Source organism: Diabrotica virgifera, chromosome 2 (assembly GCF_917563875.1).
Source record: "Diabrotica virgifera virgifera chromosome 2, PGI_DIABVI_V3a".
Lineage (NCBI taxonomy): Eukaryota > Metazoa > Arthropoda > Insecta > Coleoptera > Chrysomelidae > Diabrotica > Diabrotica virgifera.
The window spans coordinates 30,089,615-30,109,110 of NC_065444.1; the positions used below are offsets into that span (position 1 = coordinate 30,089,615).

At 32.8% G+C, this 19,496-nt stretch overlaps 2 protein-coding genes across 3 annotated transcripts in view; one reads left to right on the forward strand and one right to left on the reverse strand.

Moving 5' to 3' along the window:
• The window catches only part of LOC114335788 (centromere protein J), a 38,893-nt gene extending 32,479 nt beyond the window's left edge, over window positions 1–6,414 (forward strand). For both annotated transcript variants that reach the window (XM_028286078.2, XM_028286077.2), the window contains exons 7-10: window positions 620–776; window positions 3,163–3,385; window positions 3,821–4,013; window positions 6,194–6,414. In XM_028286078.2, coding sequence (XP_028141879.2) covers window positions 620–776; window positions 3,163–3,385; window positions 3,821–4,013; window positions 6,194–6,334 — 714 coding nt within the window. In that variant the 3' untranslated portion in view covers window positions 6,335–6,414. The remainder of the gene's footprint in view (window positions 1–619; window positions 777–3,162; window positions 3,386–3,820; window positions 4,014–6,193) is intronic.
• Window positions 6,415–8,383: 1,969 nt separating this feature from the next.
• Window positions 8,384–15,057, reverse strand: LOC114335795 (39S ribosomal protein L44, mitochondrial). The gene is made up of 5 exons (XM_028286083.2): window positions 14,855–15,057; window positions 14,513–14,749; window positions 11,502–11,701; window positions 9,848–10,151; window positions 8,384–8,487 (listed from the first exon to the last, which is right to left on the reverse strand). The coding sequence occupies exons 1-5, from the start codon at window positions 14,928–14,930 to the stop codon at window positions 8,396–8,398; spliced, it is 909 nt and encodes a 302-aa protein (XP_028141884.1). The 5' UTR covers window positions 14,931–15,057; the 3' UTR covers window positions 8,384–8,395.
• Window positions 15,058–19,496: the final 4,439 nt, after the last annotated feature.

A 19,496-nucleotide genomic window follows, 5' to 3' on the forward strand; every position in this document is an offset into this window, starting at 1 on the left:
GATGCGAACTTTGAGAAAAAAAAACACCGTTTGATTGGTACACCCGGTATACAATGAAAATTTAACTGTTTAGCAACAATACTCTTACAGCGATATTGTTAATGAATAAGGCTATAATATATTAAAAAAATTACTTAAATCGGACAACAGGTCCAAGAAATTCGAGACATCAAAAATGACCCATTTTTAAGATGTCCGGTTAATTTTGCACCCCATTGTATGTTTTCACGAGAGTTGCTTCTCATCATATGGCCAATATGCCAGCTTCCCGTTTCGTTTAGGTCGTATTAAGTAGCATTTTTGTGATTCTCTCATTGTCCATTCTCATCACATGTCTAATGCATCTTATTTTTGTCCTTACAGAAGGGGAGGGGGGTCTCGAAATCTCGAAAAGACATCTCAGTTCAGGACGACACTTGGTTGACCTTAGTGCAGGATTCTTAGTCTTCATAGTCTCAGAGTTTTTTTCCGATGTGCTTTAGAAGACCTCTCGTCGCCGAGTATATTTTCCCATACACTCAAAAGAACACATGGTTAATTTATTTCTTTTATATTCACCAAAATATATTTGTGGGTAAACATTCATCAGACAGCATAAATATAATAAACTTTTTTTCAGGAGGATTTACCTGAACAGAATAATTACGACAAAAGAACAAATCCTCCGCTAGAGATTATATATAATAATGATGATTTAGATAAACAATGCGAATCATCTTTAGGATTAGTTGACAAAGACGTAACCCAGAGGGATAATCTAAATTTATCTAGGAAAGGTAACTTTATTAATTTCGAAATTTTGATAACTATACACTTGTTCAATTGAAATACATCTTTGGTCAGGTTAACCTTGGAAAAAATAATCACTCAATTGACGTGCTGAAATGCTAGTTACAGTAGGAAAAATGAAAGATCACCCATATAAAACACGCTATATTTTCCTGTGACCGTGTCACAAAAAAAATTGGCCAGCGCAAGAACATGTAATAATTATTATAAACTATTCTTATAATAATGGTACTGGTTCATTACTTTCTGGAACATAGAAAAGATGAGTTTAATAAGATCGTTCATGGGTTGTCTTTCATTTTTCCGACTGTATGTTTATAAAAGTCACACTGATCAGTTTCTGCCATTTGTATTTAACTGTGATTTTATGTATTGTGACTTAGAAATGACGTTTGTTGTTAACTATTCGTCCAAATAGCGTGCGGCCAAGTAGAGTTCAATCTTTTGCGGTCAAGGTCATGTTAACATTTTTTTTTCGACTATGAAGGACCCTTGCTCATAGAGTTCGCAGAACCTAGAGTACATATCAACGAAAACCTGTATAATGAACTTTCAAGCTTCATTAAGAAATATGACGAAAACGTTCAGAGAAGCTCTCACATGATGTCATTCTTCTGCACGACAATGCTCGGCGTTATGTCGTCAAAGTAGTGAAACAAAGTCAACAATTAAAGAAATGGGGAATATTAGAGCGTCCACCCTATAGTTACGATTTATCGCTCTCCGATTGTCACATCTTTGAGCCACTAAAAATGGTGTTAACAGGTAATGGCAGCAATGGAATATGTGCATTAAATATACTGGTAATTGTTTGTAGATATCTAACAAAAAAAACACTGAAAATGTTTGTTTTCTATACTTCCACAATATTTATTATAACTATGTGACTACAGCTGTTTCGGCAGAGTGCCTTTCTAAAGTGATTTAGTATACTATGGGTTTGCCTTTTTAAAGTCTTTAACTGAAGAGGTTGAGGAGTGGGGAGCTGTTTGTCTCGAGTTGGTCATTCAGAATTATATCTGTATTTTTGAATTTATTAATTTCCATAGATTCTAATAAAGAGAGCTTAAGGCCTTTATTTTGCATATGCAGAATTTGAAACTCTTCATTAAAAGAATGATTATGATCTAGAAGGTGAAGTGCGTATGTAGAAGTGTCTGTTTTTCTATTGTTGAAAACCCTTTTGTGTTCTGCTATCCGTTTGTCAAAAGTTCTGCCAGTTTGACCGATGTAAATTTTCGGACTGTCACCACAAGTTAGTTTGTAGACACCACTCTGTAGTTGTTTTGTCTTTCGGCTCTTATTGTTCTTAATATATTTGCTTAAGTTGTTGTTAGTTCTGAAAGCTGTGTTATTACTTTCTTTTTTATGTATCTGACTATTTTTGTTGTTATCTTGCCAGTATATGTGATAGAGCAGAAGGTACTGGGTTATTTCTGTGGTGGTGGATAGACTAATTTCAGGGCTTTCTTATGGAGTTTTTGGTTTAAAATTTTATTAATTGTTTGTTCGTTATAGCCATTGTTTACTGCTATTTGTTTAATGATGTTCAGTTCTATTTCGAAGTTATTTTTTGACATGGGAATTTCTGTCAGTCTATGTATCATGCTATGGTAGGCTGCTAATTTGCTCTATCACATATACTGGCACGATAACAACAAAAATAGCCAGATACATAAAAAAGAAAGGAATAACACCAGCTTTCAGAACTAACAACAACTTAAGCAAATATATTAAGAACAATAAGAGCCGAAAGAGAAAACAACTACAGAGTGGTGTCTACATACTAACTTGTGGTGACTGTCCGAAAACTTACATCGGTCAAACTGGCAGAACCTTTGACAAACGGATAGCAGAACACTAAAGGGCTTTCAACAATAGAAAAACAGACATTTCTACATACGCACTTCACCTTCTAGATCATAATCATTCTTTTAATGAAGAGTTTCAAATTCTGCATATTCAAAATAAAGGCCTTAAGCTATCTTTATTAGAATCTTTGGAAATTAATAAATTAAAAAATACAGATATAATTGTGAATGACCAACTCGAGACAAACAGCTCACCCCTCCTCAACCTCTTCAGTTAAAGACTTTAAAAAGACAAACCCATAGTAAACTAAATCCTAAATCACTTGAGAAAGGCACTCTACCGAAACAGCTGTAGTCACATAGTTATAATAAATTTTGTGGAAGTATAGAAAACAAACGTTTTCAGTGTTTTATTGTTAGATAAAATGAACTTCCATCAAGAAACGGTCGAATCCATCAATTATTGTTTGTAGATATGTTTGCCCAAAATTTTTTTCTGAATCAAAGATTCGTTTCAATTGAACAAGCATCGTATTTACTAAAACAAGCTTTTTTGATGTAGTTTTAACAGAACAAGTGTTTCCCGATGGATCGAAGGAAATAAAATTCGCAAACGGTACAAACAAAACGATTTCACCTGATGGTAATCTAATTTATTTCCAATATGCGAATGGAGACTTTAGGGAAACAAATCATAGAAACCAAACTCAGAAGTACTACTTTGCCAGTAAAAGTGTATGGTTAACAAAACACGCTGATGGCACACAAATTACCGAATTTCCCAAGTAAGTCATTTTCTTATATTTAATTTATACAGGGTGCGGCATCCGTACGAGGAAGTCCAATTATTACTCTTTTCTCCGAGATACGAAAAAAATTATTTAGCTAAAAGTTGTGACATAGAGGACCATAATTTACAAATATTTTCAAATAAGTATACAGGGCCTTGACAGGGTGAAACAAACTTATCTTTTTTTAATGGAGCACCCTGTATATTTTTACATTTTTGGATTCTCCTTAATATTTTATTTCTTGAAATATACTCACGGACAAAAATATTGCATATGCATGTGGAATGAAATTATTTGTGCTGCTATCCTTAGCCCTCCTGCACATATCATAGGAATAGGATGTATTTTCCGAATGCGTTGTTTTAAAGTGTAAAGTATCATATAAATGCTATTCTCGGATGCTTATTTCATAAATCTTTGAACTTTTAGTGGTCAAAAAGAAGAAAAGTTTCCGGATGGTAAAGTTCACGTGAACACCATAGACGGCAGAATTTTAATTAAATACCCTGATGGATCTGAAGAAATAAATAACCCAGATGGCTCTAGAGTGGTAATTCGAAAGGAAGAAAAAATAATATATCTGCCTAACGGTCAACGAGAAATTGAAACTCCACAATTTAAGGTAATTTATTTATTTTATAAAATAAATATAACATAAATAAACAATAAAGTTTCAAATTTTGAACGCTCTATATTTTTTTATATAAAAATCGGCGCTTATTCGTGTCAAATTTCAATACGATACGAAACAAAACTTCAACCAAAACTCGAATTAAAAAAATTCGTGTTTTTATCGTAGTCTTAGAATAACCACCGGTAGAGACGTTTTGTACTACAATAGGGAACTTGCATAAAATTTTCTTTTATATTCTAAGGGTCGATTTCTCATACCTGCGTTAATCTATGGTTCAGTTGAACCGGGTTCACGGGTGATCTCCGGTTCTGTTTGGAATGCATTTCTCATTACGCGTTCATGTCAGTGCTCGTTCTACTGCTTTCGAGAAATGCCAATAGATGGCAAAAGGCAAAAAACTGTCGCCATTTTGAACTACCTTTTTTATGCTGTTTTTGAATAAAGTTAAATTTAAGTATTTATAGTCAAATAGTCATTTTAATAATTATAACAAAATATTATAAAAACACAAATAATGTTATCGTTTATCGTTAGGCTTAATTTAATAAAATAGGATATATTTATATTATGACAGCGTTTCGTGTTAATACAACGCATGCGTAGTCCATGAAATCATCTGAACTGAGTTCTGAAATCTTTGAACGGCCGAATTCGACCGTTCAAGCATCGTTCAAGTTTAAACTGCCATCGGTTGAACGGGAATTGAGAAAGATGATTTTGACTTTAAACTGACGTTTACTTAAAGTTCAGGTTAAACTGGAGTTGAACTCGATATGAGAAATTGGCCCTAAGGGTCGATTTCTCATACCTGCGTTAATCTATGGTTCAGTTGAACCGGGTTCACGGGTGATCTCCGGTTCTGTTTGGAATGCATTTCTCATTGCGCGTTCATGTCAGTGCTCGTTGTACAGCTTTCGAGAAATGCCAATAGATGGCAAAAGGCAAAAAACTGTCGCCATTTTGAACTACCTTTTTTATGCTGTTTTTGAATAAAGTTAAATTTAAGTATTTATAGTCAAATAGTCATTTTAATAATTATAAATAAATATTATAAAAACACAAATAATGTTATCGTTTATCGTTAGGCTTAATATAATAAAATAGGATATATTTATATTATGACAGCGTTTCGTGTTAATACAACGCATGCGTAGTCCATGAAATCATCTGAACTGAGTTCTGAAATCTTTGAACGGCCGAATTCCACCGTTCAAGCATCGTTTAAGTTTAAACTGCCGTCGGTTGAACGAGAATTGAGAAAGACGATTTTGACTTTAAACTGACGTTTACTAGAAGTTCAGGTTAAACTGGAGTTGAACTCGATATGAGAAATTGGCCCTAAGGGTCGATTTCTCATACCGATCATAGTTAAACTCTGTGACGTCACGGGTCGTTTGGACAATTTTTAAATAAAGAAGACTTTAAATTTGTACTTTTAAGTTATTATGAGTTTTTGAAGCGTGAAATTTTGTAAATCTCATTTTTATACAAAATTTAACATTATTATGTAATAAAAAAATGTGCAAGTTTCCTATTAACATTAGAATTCGTTTTGGCATATTAATTAATTAAACGCTTTTCTTTAGTTCAATCGTTTGTGTCAAATCTTTGGACGTTAATTTGACTGCCTTTTCTTCAATGCAAATTACTAAAACTTTGCAGACATATGCATTCGCCGGAAAAATACACGAATAGTCAATAAAATATTTTTTTATGTTTATTAATAATTGTTTAAATAAAAACGATTTTAACGGAAAATGCTTAAATTCTCTAATTTTTTACAATGAAGAAACTTAAAACTTTTACAGATTGTAGCTAATTATATGAACTATACATAATTTCACTTTTTAAGTTATGCTTCATAAATAAACAATAAAGTTTCAAATTTTTTGCAGATTCCCACTACTTTTCATGTTTGTACATAATATGTTTTATACACATTTTAATAAACATGACTGTATATTTTATTGTTTGAAAAGTGTTTGAAGAGAATGAATATTTTTTTATTTTTTGCTTTTTAGTTGATTTTTTATATTTTTAATTTTAGTCACTCGTAACTAAAGAAAATCGTTTCTTAAATTTTTTTTTATTTTTAATGTTATTTTAATTTTATAAAAAGAACAACGTTCGCTTATTAACATTTAATTTTACCATCACATTGTTTACAGAAAAGGGAATATCCCGATGGCTCCTTTAAAATAATTTTTCCCGATGGCACCCAACAGTCTAGGTACGCTAATGGAAGAGTTCGTATTAAAGATATGACAGGAACATTGATAATGGATACCAACGTTGAAGAAATGAATTAGTGCAAGCAATATTATTATTTATTATACCATAAGTGATTTTTATTTATTGATTCTAAAAAATAAAATTTATTTTGATATGATTTAGATACTTTTTTTTACAAGACACAAGATTTTAAAAAGCTTGGTCTCTGGGGATACTTACCAACACTATGGGATATACGCTTTACAGACGATCAAGTAATAATGGCTCAAAATTATGACTATATGGCACGAAAATTAATTGAAGAGTATAATATATGGGTCTAGAAGTAAATAAAAAGGAAACCGAATACTTGTGCATTGGAGGAGAACAAAAAGATCTATCTCATAGTAGACGATAACACCACGATAAAGCAATGCTGTGACTACAAGTATCTAGGTATCACTATTTCGCACGATGGAACATTAGGCAAAGCCATAAGAGAGAGAAATACGTCAGGGAGAAAAGCCATCACAATGTTAAACAGCATTTTATGGGACCAATCCATTAGCAAAGAAAATAAAAAAAGAGGATATATGAGACTATAGTAAAAAGTATCACTTTATACAGCTGTGAGGTATGACCACTGAAAGAAAGAACACTGGCAACGCTGAGAGCCACGTAAATGGATTTTTGGGAGAAGAGCCGCAGGAAGATCAAGAAGAGAAAGGATTACCAACGAACGCATTAGAGAAATAATGGGAATCAAACGAACAATCACGGATGACCTAACAGCAAAACAACTTATCTGGTTCGGACATACACAAAGAATGGATGAACACCGAATACCAAAAGAAATATTAAAATGGCAACCAGAAGGAAAAAGAAAACGAGGTAGACCGAGAAAAAGTTGGAGCGAAGGAATAGACAAGGAGCTGAGAGAACGAAACAGAAGAGAACCTATGGAACAACCGGACGAAGTGGCTATTTGAAGCCGGAAAATGGCGGAGAACGTTATAAACCGATATGTAGTAGTAGTAGTACATATTTACTAAAATATAGTTTGGTACTCCTCCTTTGGCGCATTGTAATTGTTCTGACCTTTTACTTATGATAGACTTATCGATAAGCTGTTATCCGCTCCGAGCATCGCTGGTATCGCCACCTACCCAGGATTACTAGTATAACTTTTACCGGAAATTTTCTGGAAAGAAAAAAGTGTTGCCTATACTTTGTGAGTTTCGCTGGTATGGCTGCTATCGCCATCTAACGGTTGACTAGTGTTCCTATTTCGGCCGGAATTTTAAAGAGGACAGTAGAAAAGCAAATAATAAATGTTTCAAACTTATTATTTAATTCTTATCGTGTAATATTTACAACGTAAAGAAGTAATTGGTTTGTAATCGATCATTAATAGCAGTAAGTACAGAATTTATTATTCATTATGATTATTTTTAAGATTTTGCTTATCGTTTTGACGTTTAAGTTGACAACTAATATTAGAAAAAATTTATTCTGCAAAAAAGTATAATAATTTAATATAATTATAGTTTAATACTTCTTAAATATTAACTTATGAATGACAGTTAACGGCATCCTACGTTTGCTGTGATTGGTCGTTATCTTCACGCATTCAAATTTTGTTTCAGGATAGGATTATAAAATTGAAACCGTCAAAATTCGAGAGTGTGCTAACTGATCCTTTAGCTCAAATTTTTCTACCGTTTTAAAATTAAAATTGTGTTTACTTACTTTTTTCTAATTGCATCAATCCATTTTTGTCGTTGAATCACATTATGCTTAGCGACAGGAAAGTTGTAGAATACACAGTTACTATTGTAACCAGTATTTCGACACTCTTTAATACAACAACTTTCGTGAGACATTTAAAAGCTATAATTATGCAACTCTTAATGCAGAACGTCAAAAAGCAAATTTCCAGTCAAGGGTTTACAAACTTGTCACTACTGGCGCTCGCGAATTTTTAATTATCCCCTCTACCTACGAGCTCACAGCGTATAGTGAATTTATAAGACTTATACTAAATTTCAAAAGACATGCAGTGCATGCAAACGACAATTTTAGTTGTTAAAAGTCATGGTTTATTTGAATAACCAAAAGTGGTTATTAAAATAAATCAAATAAAATACTATATTTTACTTCTAATTTTTATTTGCATTATTTTGACTATACAATCTTTGTATTGCATTTAAAGCTGCAGTTTCTTTTGCCGTCTTTATATTTTCACCCCAACCTAGAACATAGTAAATTTGTTGTATTTGGCGAAAATTCATTTCATATATAAAAACTAATGTTTAAATTCCAACAAAATGTATTAAGCAATCAAGAACATTTTGGGAATACCTTGGAACAAGCTGGAGAATTGTAAAGAAATATAAATATACGGTTTATTAACTTTTATAAGGCCTTCAATAGTATTAACGAAAGCGTGGAATATTCTGAAACTATATGGACTACCACTGAAATACATAAATCTGATCAGATTATTTTACAAGAGATACAGAGCCAGACTGAAACATGCAGAAGAAATGGTAGAAGATATAGGCATACAAAGCGGAGTTAACCTTCCGATGACTAACCTTTTTTTGTTACACGGATGACCAACGGGGGTAAAAAATGACTCCAGGTCAAAAATGACCTGAAATGAATGTTTTCAGCATTTACCTCTTCATCTAACAATACATCCTCGTTTTCTGATACTATTTCATCTTCTATATCATCATAAAAATCGCTAGCATTAACAATTTCCTGTAACTCAGCCCCAGTAAGATATTTGCAGGCCATATCTTATATGTACACAAAATACTAAGAAACTATAATAATATACGCCAGGAAATAATAATAATGACTAACTCTAGCAGACAGGAATGTCATGATTCGTACATAACAGGCACCACAGTCTAAAAATAGATTTTGATAACGCGCAGTGTAAAACTACTTGGAATTCCACATAATAGACGGTATTTTACTAAACATCAACTTCAGAATATATTTTTTATTCGTAAAATATAGGGAATTTTTTTTATTTCGAAATATGAGGATATCTAGAATGATATTAAAGTCAAATAAAAAAATAATGAGTTAAAAATTGAAAATACTTTTGAATTAATACGCTGAAAACATACGCTGGGGTCCAAATTTACCCCCTTGGTCATCCGAAGGTTAAACAAGGATGTATGCTGTCCATAATACTATTCCTAATCATAATAAATAGTTGTAGAGGAACTGTAACAAGAGCTCAAGAAAGAATTGGCATAAGTTGCAGAGGTGGTAACAGAGATCGAGAAATAAAAAATACTTGTAGAGATTTTAAAGAAATAAGACAGAAGAGGATGTGCCAATCAGCCATCTTTCACTTTTGGCTAAGAATCGCAAGAGTGCCCAATTCTCTATACGGAAGGAAGGCAGTAGAGAGAATCATATCTTTAGAATAAATGAGTTCTTGCTTGTTATAAGTAATAATTTACCAGAAGATGCATCTTTAAGAATGTGGATGTTATATTTGTATATCGTTTTTACTAAAACATTAGAATGAATAAAGGGAGTGTTTTTTGAGTAGCATATAAATCATTTAATATTAAAAAACTATTTACCTAGTCCCAATAATTTTTTGTTACTATACAATCCAACTTGGAAACAAGCAAGTATAGTATTAGAAGCAGATTCATTGCATAATCTTGGTTCAATGGCAGTAATTCCCCTTTCTTTTAACAGTTTTGTTAGATATTCGTATGGTTCTTTAGGATCCCATATTTCATATACATCTTTTCCATTGAGCTGGGTCAAAACTAAATCTTTTACAAAATTTTCTGCACGAGCCACATCTTGGGACCTCTTCAAGGCTGCTACTACTGCTTTAAATGTATTACTGAGAGTATTTTTTGAAACAGGAAATTCCTAAAATATTATATACATGAAAGTAGTTCATGTTTTGTGCTAAAATTATTACAAAACAATAGTTATAAACAAAGTGTAGGTTCGCATACGCTCTTTATTGATTTTAAATAGGCCGATGACTCCATCCCACGAAATGGACTATAAAAAGCAATAAAAATCACTAGGAATACCAGAGACAAAATTAGTTAAAACGATGCTAATTAATACAGCCAATAAAGTCATGATAGAAGGAAAATTCTCAAATCAATTAAAAGTCAATAGAGGATTAAAACAGAGGGATCACCTGTCAACAGACTTATGTAACCTAGTACTAGAAAAGATAATTAGGGGAGTCAAGATAAAGTGCATATATGTTTTGCAGATGCCTTGGTGTTTCTGATATGTTCAAGAACAGAACTTCGAAAAATGTTCACAAAATTTGAAGTACCTAGAAAATATACATGCTGACTATAAATCAAGAAAAAAAAAACAAGTACATGTATGGAAATGAGAGGGGAAAATGCAGAAGAAAATAAATGGATCACTCTCTGTCTGAATGAGTGATAGCATAAATTTGAGAAGGTAACATCATTTCAATACATTGGAGTAACAACAGTTACAAACAGAGGATGTGAAGACACACAAATAGATAAATGATTAATTCATAGTGACATTAAATACGTTGTTGAAGGCAAAAAACATGTCCAGGGCATCCAAGATTCGAACTTAAAATCAATAGTGAGTCTAAAGGTGTTGTATGGGCCATTCCATGGATATACGTCTGTTTCAGACCATCACAACAATGAATATTTTAGTGTGCAACATAAGAAGTACGAAACTAAATTGCAAATTACATTCTTGTTTATTGGATTAGAGCCATTTCCTTTCGTACTTCTTATGTTGCACACTAAAATATTCGTGGTCGCGATGGTCTGGAGCAGACGTATATTCGTGGAATGGCCCATATGCATGTGATACTACTTGGACAATGAACCAGAAAGAAGAAAAACGCTAGAGATTTGGAAGAGGAAAATCTTGAGAAAAGTTTTTGGTTGTTTAAAGGAGACTAATATAGGGAAAGGCTCAGAAGAAAAAACCAGGAGCTAATGGATAAGAGAACCAATATAACACAGAAAATCAGGACACAGAGAGTTATATGGTTGGGACATGTTTCACTAATGCCACAAGAAAGAAATACCCTAAGAGTTTGCAAGCAGGAGAATAAGGGAAGAAAAGAAGAGGAAGACTACAATGGTTCCAAGTTCTAGAGTTTTTAAGTCTAGATAGTATTATTAGCCTACAAAAATTAGTAATGTTAAATTGTTAAATGAGTTTTCATGTATATCTTTATGCCTCATGCATATATCTTACTTCTGATAAAATGATGTCTTTTAAACCAATATGAACACCAATATGTGATAACATCTCTTCTGTTGTTAGATATACAATCAATGCTTTAGTTATATCATCTGGATAAGTTTTACTCAATTCTTTCTTTAAATAATTATTTATAATTTTTTCTCCCTCTTGAATCAATTCATCATTGTGCTCTAGTTTTTCCACAGCTACACCTAAAAATTTATAATTGTTTTGACATTTTTTGAATTCAAAATACTCTATACTAAATTTACAATCAAGATGCAGTAGAAATAAACAAACCAAGACACGTTAAATGCTACTAGGAGCACTCCCAAATCATAATTTACAATGTATATACATTGTAAATCCCAAATAATGATTTCCAAAGTTTATACATTGTAAATTATGATTCGGGAGTGCTCCTAGTAGCATTTAACTAGTAAATTTAGTATAGGTACTATGTTTTTTAAATTAAAGAATTAAACAGTCATTTCTTAGGAGAAAGTTTGGTAGTATGCTGCCAGATTTCCATAACTTTAGTTATTGATAGAAAAAAAATGACAAAATAGTGCAGTAGAGCATCGATTATCTGAATGTCGATCAACTGAACAACGGCTGATCTGAATTCCCAACAAAAGACAAAAGGGAAAACTATTTCTGGCCCGATTCTTTCTGAAAAATCAGTTCAATTCAATGAAAAACTCGGAGGACCATTAAATTTTCAAGCAATTATATTTATGCTGATTAAAACAATTTAAATCAAGACAGGGCATTTGTGAGCTTCCAATGTAAGGAGAAAAACTGTTGATTTATCAGCAGAAGAAGCAGAAATCAAACTAAGGGAGTTATTAAAGGAAGAAAATTATGTCCTCCAAAACATTTAAAATGCAGATGAAACTGTGCTTAATTGGAAAGCATTACTTTGAAAAATTCTTGCGTCACATGGTGAATTAGCAGCACTTGGCCCAAAATAAGCAAGAATTGTACCACTGCCTCAGCTTATGCTAATGCAACTGACAGTGACTGCCATACCTACTGTTTACACTTTGCAGAAGAGTGCTTAGAAGAATATTACAATTTTCATGGAATGGTTTATAGGAACTTTTATGCCCTCTGTTAAAGCCCATCAATTAAAACATGGAAAAAGAGAAAAAACATGCTTCTCGATACAGTAAAACCTCCGTTATCAAAATAATTGGGGGAAAGGCAGTTTTGGATAACAAGAATTTTGGTTAAAAATAACATTCTTTTGTATTCTTCTTGTATCAAATTACATAGTATTGGAGAGATATAGCTGCAAAACATCGTTGTCAAAGGAAAACACAAAAGAAAAGAAATTACTAAACATGTTAATTTTCCTTAATTTTATTGCTTTGTTTAAATTTACTTTTTATTGACGAAATTATTGAAACTGTCAGCCATGTCGGTTAAACGATGTTTCAGTTGAAAAGGTTTTGGTTAACAGAGGTTTTACTGTACTTGATACTGCTCCAACTTATCCATCACATCAACCCATGCAACGAAGACTATCGTAACTCAAAAAACGTTATACTTGACTTACTATTATGGTATTATTATTCTTTTTATGCTTTATTTGGTGGAAAAGTATGGTACATCAGGTATGAATTTTAAGGCAACCAGTAAAGCATTTGCATGTGTATAGTAAGTTTACTGACCCTCACTCCTGCAATCGAAAACTATAGTAAGTTGAGTTACTGTAGTCTTCGTTACAAGAAACAGCGGAAGGTATTCCAAGTTTGAGTTAAACCGTTTGACTTAGGTACTATAGTTTTCTCTAGTTAGACTCTAATTTTAGTTATTCCAATTAACTATAGAAATATTTTTTATTATAATTTTTTAAATATAGTACTGTTTTGCTTCAAACAAAATTTAGCAAAAAATCTGTTTTTTGTTATGTTTGATCCGTGAAATCCCTTAAAACCTTTTATACATAATATAACAGAAATTTAAATTTGTAAGACGCATTTCTTCCAAAGATAACGTCATTTACTGTCACTAAGTCTAGAGTAAGTATTATTTTTTCCTTAATTGGTTCGACAAAAACTATAGTAAGTCTACAAGATTTAGCGAAAAAAATGTGTTTTTTGTTGTTTGATTTGTGAAATCCCTTAAAACCCTTTAAATATAATATATCAGAAATTTCAGTGTGTAAGGATTATGTGTTCTAAAGATATCGTCATTTCTTACAGCGAACTCTTTGCGAAAAATTTTCAAACGCGATTATCTCAATTCAACCAAAATTGAGCTAAATAGTCTTTGTTGCATGGGTCGACATGACAGCTTAGGGGCTGTTCAAGTATTACGTAACACAGGTTGGGGGGAGGGGGTCAAAAATATTCAAAAATTGCGTTACGTATTAGTTGAACGCCCCATTATGGTGCGTTACCTAGGGGGAGGGGGTCAAAAATCTTCAAAAATCGCGTTACGTAATACTTGAACGCCCCTTAAATGAAAAAGATGATTTTATAAAAGTCATGTTTCTTCCACCTAATATGTCATCATTATTACAGCCCATGGATCAAGACTTTATTGAGACTTTAAAACAGTATTATAGCAAAGAATTGTTACATAAATAACTTTTGGAAAAAGAAGGGGAGAGAGAAGGAAGCCTAATAAGAAATCATAAAAAGATCGATTTGAAAGATGCGTCCTACATCATTGGATCAGCACAGAACATTTTAAAAGAGCAGAACTTGTGCCTGAAATGATAGATACCTATGCTAAAAAACTCAATTGCAACGAATGTGATGATGAAGAAGTTCAACAATAGATGGATTTCAAAGATGATAATAATTGGTATTAAACTGTGCATAAATCTTTAACAATTTCGAAGCCCATGATGCATAAGTAGCGTCACGAAACTTTTATCAAAGGTATTTATGACACCTAAGTGGCATCAGTCTTACTGTGTTACTAGATGAACAATTTAAGTGCGTGGTACCAGCCAAATGGCGCTTGTTCAAGATGGACACTGAACGTGTTAAACAAAACAGTCTTGTTACCTTCATTTTGTGCCTTAAATTCTGCTAAATTTGCGTATTCCTTTTGTACTAGTGCTCGTTTTAAAATGCTTCTGTCCAACTCTTCCCCTAAACGTTTACCAAATGCAAAGAGTTCAGCATTGTAGTTCCATTCCAAGTAACTGGATCTAGGTCGTTCTGGCTCTGGTCCTACTTTATCCCTTCGCCTTTGAAGTTCTCTTAGAGTCGGTGCTACCCATCTACTTATATTACGACAACCTGGAAAGTAAATGTTTTCAAAAGACAAAACAGACAGTAGACTCATAACACAGAATGCTATATTAGGTATATTGTAAAGTTAAACTCAGATTTCCAGATTTTTACCTGTTGGCCGAATGTAATTTACATACAGAAATAAGCACTGATTCTTTAAAAGGCTAGAATGTTTATAAAAAGACATTTTTTCTTAATTTTTATTTTTATTTAGGTTATTTAAAATTTATAGGTTAGATAGAAAAAATTATGACAGATCATAAAGAAGAAGAATCTACATTGCGAATTGTGTAGGCAGTCAGTCATATAATGTCGCACCTGCAATTTAGGCAACACAACTTATCATGTTCCTTAAATACAGTCCATTAAAGGTGCGCTTACACGGGCAACAATAATTGCTCAATATTACTATTGCTCAACATAATTATTATGAGCAATAGTGGTCGATTGTGACGTGATAAAATATAACGCAATTTACACCAACGGCAACACATATCGATTTGGAAAAATGTTTTTAGATAGAATAGAAATAAGCGTATGTGGGTGCGACGCATTTAGCAAAGACGGAAGCAAACTTCACTGTAAAAATAGATAGTTTATTCAAAAACTTTACTAGAATGACCCCAAGTGATTTTGAATTTCTTTTGAATAAAACCCATTAATTATTAAACAGACGCGCCCAATATGAGAGAATCAATTCCAGCGGCAAAAGAAACAGACCATAACCCTTCGATTCCTTATTGTCACTTGAGATTTACACAAAATAGTAATAATTTTCAAACTCCAATCCGAAAGAAGTCCATTCATCTTTTTTTCAGCAAGCGATCTTTAAAATCGGAACTTTTTTTATCCCACAAACAAGGATGCAAGTGAACTGCAACAATAAAGTGAACAATATTTTCATTGTTCGACGAAAATACGACGTAATATTAAATGAACCAGGTGCAGCCACAATTCACGACAAATCAAAGCAGACGACACTCGCCCCACCGGTTTGGCGCCGCGGTACTTCCACTCGTCCCCTATACAAAATATAAACAAATTGCCTTGGATTTCTGTACACAGTGGTTATTCGGAAATTCGTCTCGGAGATATTGAGCAATATGGAATATGTATATCGAACAATTAAAAGCAATACCCTAGCTAGGAAACTAATCATTCTAAGCCGATCAAACTTCTAGAAACTATTAATAATACATAAATAAAGAAGACCAAATCAGGTCAATATGACTAATTTTAATTAGAGTGGTGATTAGGGAGTTGTTTCCGATCACTTTTTGCTGAAAAAAATAAGGACATTCTTTTCATTGTAAGTCACTTAATTTTTGAGCTAGAGACTTTTTTTATTTCTGGAGATAGATATTTTTAAATACTTTAAATAATTTCAACAAGTTATCCTCGAAAAATGCATAGTTTTCCCGTCTTTTGACTTTGAAACTACAATATTTAGCATTTGACGAAGAACAGCTACCATATAATAAAGTATAGCTCGACTACTACTGGTGCTAAAGAAAATTAAAAAAAAAACAGTTTTGTTTATTTTTTCAAAAGGTACATCCTTTTTAAGTAAAGTTGGTTTGATAAAACGAAAACATTTTGAGTTATTAGCAGAAAACTGATTAAAAACATTGATATTTTCGATAAAAAACTAACACTTTCGATAGCGAATAAATCGAAAACTATTAATTTTATCAAAAAAATGTGTAGAACGTTTTTTGCTTATAATGAATGTTTTTACAAACTTTTGCAGTCAAAATATAATAAAAAATTTCCACCCCCGAGATGGTGTGGCAACCACCCCCATGGTAAAACCGCCTTTTGGCATCATATAGATTTTGATCCTTGGAATATCCACTACTTATTCTCAAATTTTCAAACAAATCGATCTATTCTGTAAAAATTGCGAGGTTTTGTCCTATTTTAAGCTTACTTGGACTATCATGGTTTAAAAATATTAGAGACTGGACCAGCCTTGATTTAACATCTTTGTTTAGAGCTGCATTGGATAGAGACAGATTTGATAATGTAGTCACTATCCTCCACTAAAGGAGACGACACCATAAGAAGAATGATGTAGGTACATTAGGAACAACTTTGACTCTATTGACTAGGTACGTATAAACTGAAATTTTCTGTAATTTTTTTATTTATTATATGTGTCGCTTCAGCTACTAATGGTTATATAGTAATATAGTGACATATCGTTTTACATTGTATTAATTTACATTTATTACAGCGCTACATTATTAGATATTGCGCCAATACAGCCAATCGGCCACCTTCCATATTGTTCAAAAAACGTAAAAATGCGCCAATAGAAGGGGCACCACCAACATGCGGGGGAGAGTTTAATATGTGTGCGTGATTTATCAATTCTAACCTGATTGGCACCACTTATATTTTGCTTCATCCACGTTGTTATATGTTTGATTTCTTTTAATTTCGATAAAAAAATTCCTTAAAATTTTGTAATTACATTATTCATGAGAATTAACTTGATGGAAAAGAGTTAGATGGGCTGTATCGTCGCCCCCGCTAGCGAAATTATTCCGATTCGATTTTTTTGCACAAACGTACTCAAAAAGAGGTCCTTATAACATATCCTCAGGGTGCCGGGCGGTGCCGTGGTCGAAAAATTGTTTAAACAATTTTTTGTAAACAAATTCACAAAAATAATTTTTTCATTTCGAACAATTTTTTAGATAATATGGGTCATTATGAGCAAAAAAGGTCTCTTGTCATTTTTCTGTAGAATTGATTGTTGTCGAATTATATGCGATTAAAAATTTGAAAAATGCGAAAACGGCCATTTTCAAGGCTTAGTAACTCGATTAAAAATTATTATTATGAAATTCAAAAAGTGACTAAATCAAGCTTCAAATCCCTTCTTCAAGGCCCTGAAGAGATTTTTGTCATTATTTTATTACAAACCTGTTATTTTTAATGATTAACAATTAGCGCTATAGTTAGGGTTACCATACTTTCGGATTTCGTCCGGACAGTCCGGATTTAAAAGACATGTCTGGATTGGCGTCCGGATATGAGAAATGTCCGGATTTTTGCTTTACTAAAAAAAAAAAAAAAATGGAAAACACTTGGCCCAACGCACGGTAGGAAATTTCATTTCAGGTCTAAAGTATGTTAAAACATAGATGATATGTATTTTAAACTGGCAGAGATTTTCGATGTTAGTTGCATATTGTAGCGAAACACCTGTACTTTTAATTATGCCAGATACATTTCGCATATATGTACTATCGAACAAGCGAGATCTGGCGCGTGACCTTGTCGTATTGTGCATTTATCGCTGTGTATTTTCGGGCAAGGTCAGCCGCCAGGACTCGTTTGTCAGATAGTACAATGTAGAGGTAACAACACAGTAAAATTCACATTTTACATTTTCTACAACCCCTTGGACTACCCCTGTCCGGATTTGGCCTTAAGAAATTATGGTAACCCTAACTATAGTCCAACTGTATCGTTGCCCCCGTTAGCGAAACTATTTCGATTAGATTTTTTTGTACAAACTTACTCAAAAAGTGGTCCTTATAACATATCCACAGGGTGCCGAGCGGTGATGTGGTTCAAAAATTGTTTAAAATTTTTTTTTAAACAAATTCACAAAAATAATTTTTTCACTTCAAACAATTTTTTTTTAGATAATTTGGGTCGTTATGAGCAAAAAAGGTTTCTTATCATTTTTCTGTAGAATTGATTGTTGTCGAGTTATATATAAAATTATTATTATGAAATTCAGAAAGTGACCAAATCAAGCTTCAAATCCCTTCTTCAAGGCCCTGAAGAGATTTTTGTCATTATTTTATTGTAAACCTGTTATTTTTAATTATTAACAATTAGCGCTATAGTCCAACTGTATCGTCGCCCCCGTTAGCGAAACTATCTCGATTAGATTTTTTTTGCACAAATTTACTCAAAAAGAGGCAAGGGCGGATCCAGGACCGATTTTCGGGAGGGGCCATAAACTTTTTTTTATTGGGGAGGAGTACCAGAAGTACGGGGGTAATTTTTAAAAATTAGGGTTACAATGGTGAATTTCAAGTCACTTTTCACACACTTTGAGAAGTGCCTTAAAACTCACCATTCCTGCCATAGTACCGATTCCTACACATTTCTTCGGATCCAAGTGCAGTTCTTTCAACAAGTTTAATACTATTGTTTCCAATGCTTCTCCTGCCAGGCCTTGTTCTTTCCCTCTTTCTTGATTTTCACTAATTATTTTTAGGTTCTCATAATCGTCAATGAATTTGACAAAGTCTTTACGAATGTTGTTATTGCGTATGTATCCCAAATTTAGAGAAAACTGTTCCACGTGGTATACGTCAGTCGTTTCGTCAAATATTATTTGTTCAATTATTTCTTCACCACATGTTATTAATTGATTTTGACTGCTGCTACTAATGCATGTTGCTCAGGAAGATGCTATGGATAGGTGTTATTTAAGAGTCTTATCTCCTGATGCGATTTTAAACCTTAACACTGTGGTGCTAAGGCAAAACCCGATATGTCAAAAAACGTGATTTTGCAGCAGATGAGTTTAAAAGTTCGCGGTGTTGTTGTAATAGTGGACATATCGGAAACAGTTTTATTATCTACTGGTTACATGGATGCGTTTACCCATGTAGGGTTTTGTCATCACATTCTTCATCGCTCAATGTACATATTCGTATTAAAAACGAAAAATACATAATTTTTGACATATCGGGATTTGCCTTAGTGCCACAGTAATTCCCCT

Bases quoted from the DNA above. Each gene is read 5' to 3' on its own strand.
- LOC114335795 (XM_028286083.2), bottom strand. From the start codon at position 14,930: ATGTCTTTTTATAAACATTCTAGCCTTTTAAAGAATCAGTGCTTATTT. The intron at 11,702-14,512 runs GTAACAAGACTG...ATAAATTTTTAG, and splicing joins ATTTAAGGCACAAAATGAAG to GTGTAGCTGTGGAAAAACTA. The intron at 8,488-9,847 runs GTAAATAGTTTT...ACTATGTTCTAG, and splicing joins CAAAAAATTATTGGGACTAG to GTTGGGGTGAAAATATAAAG.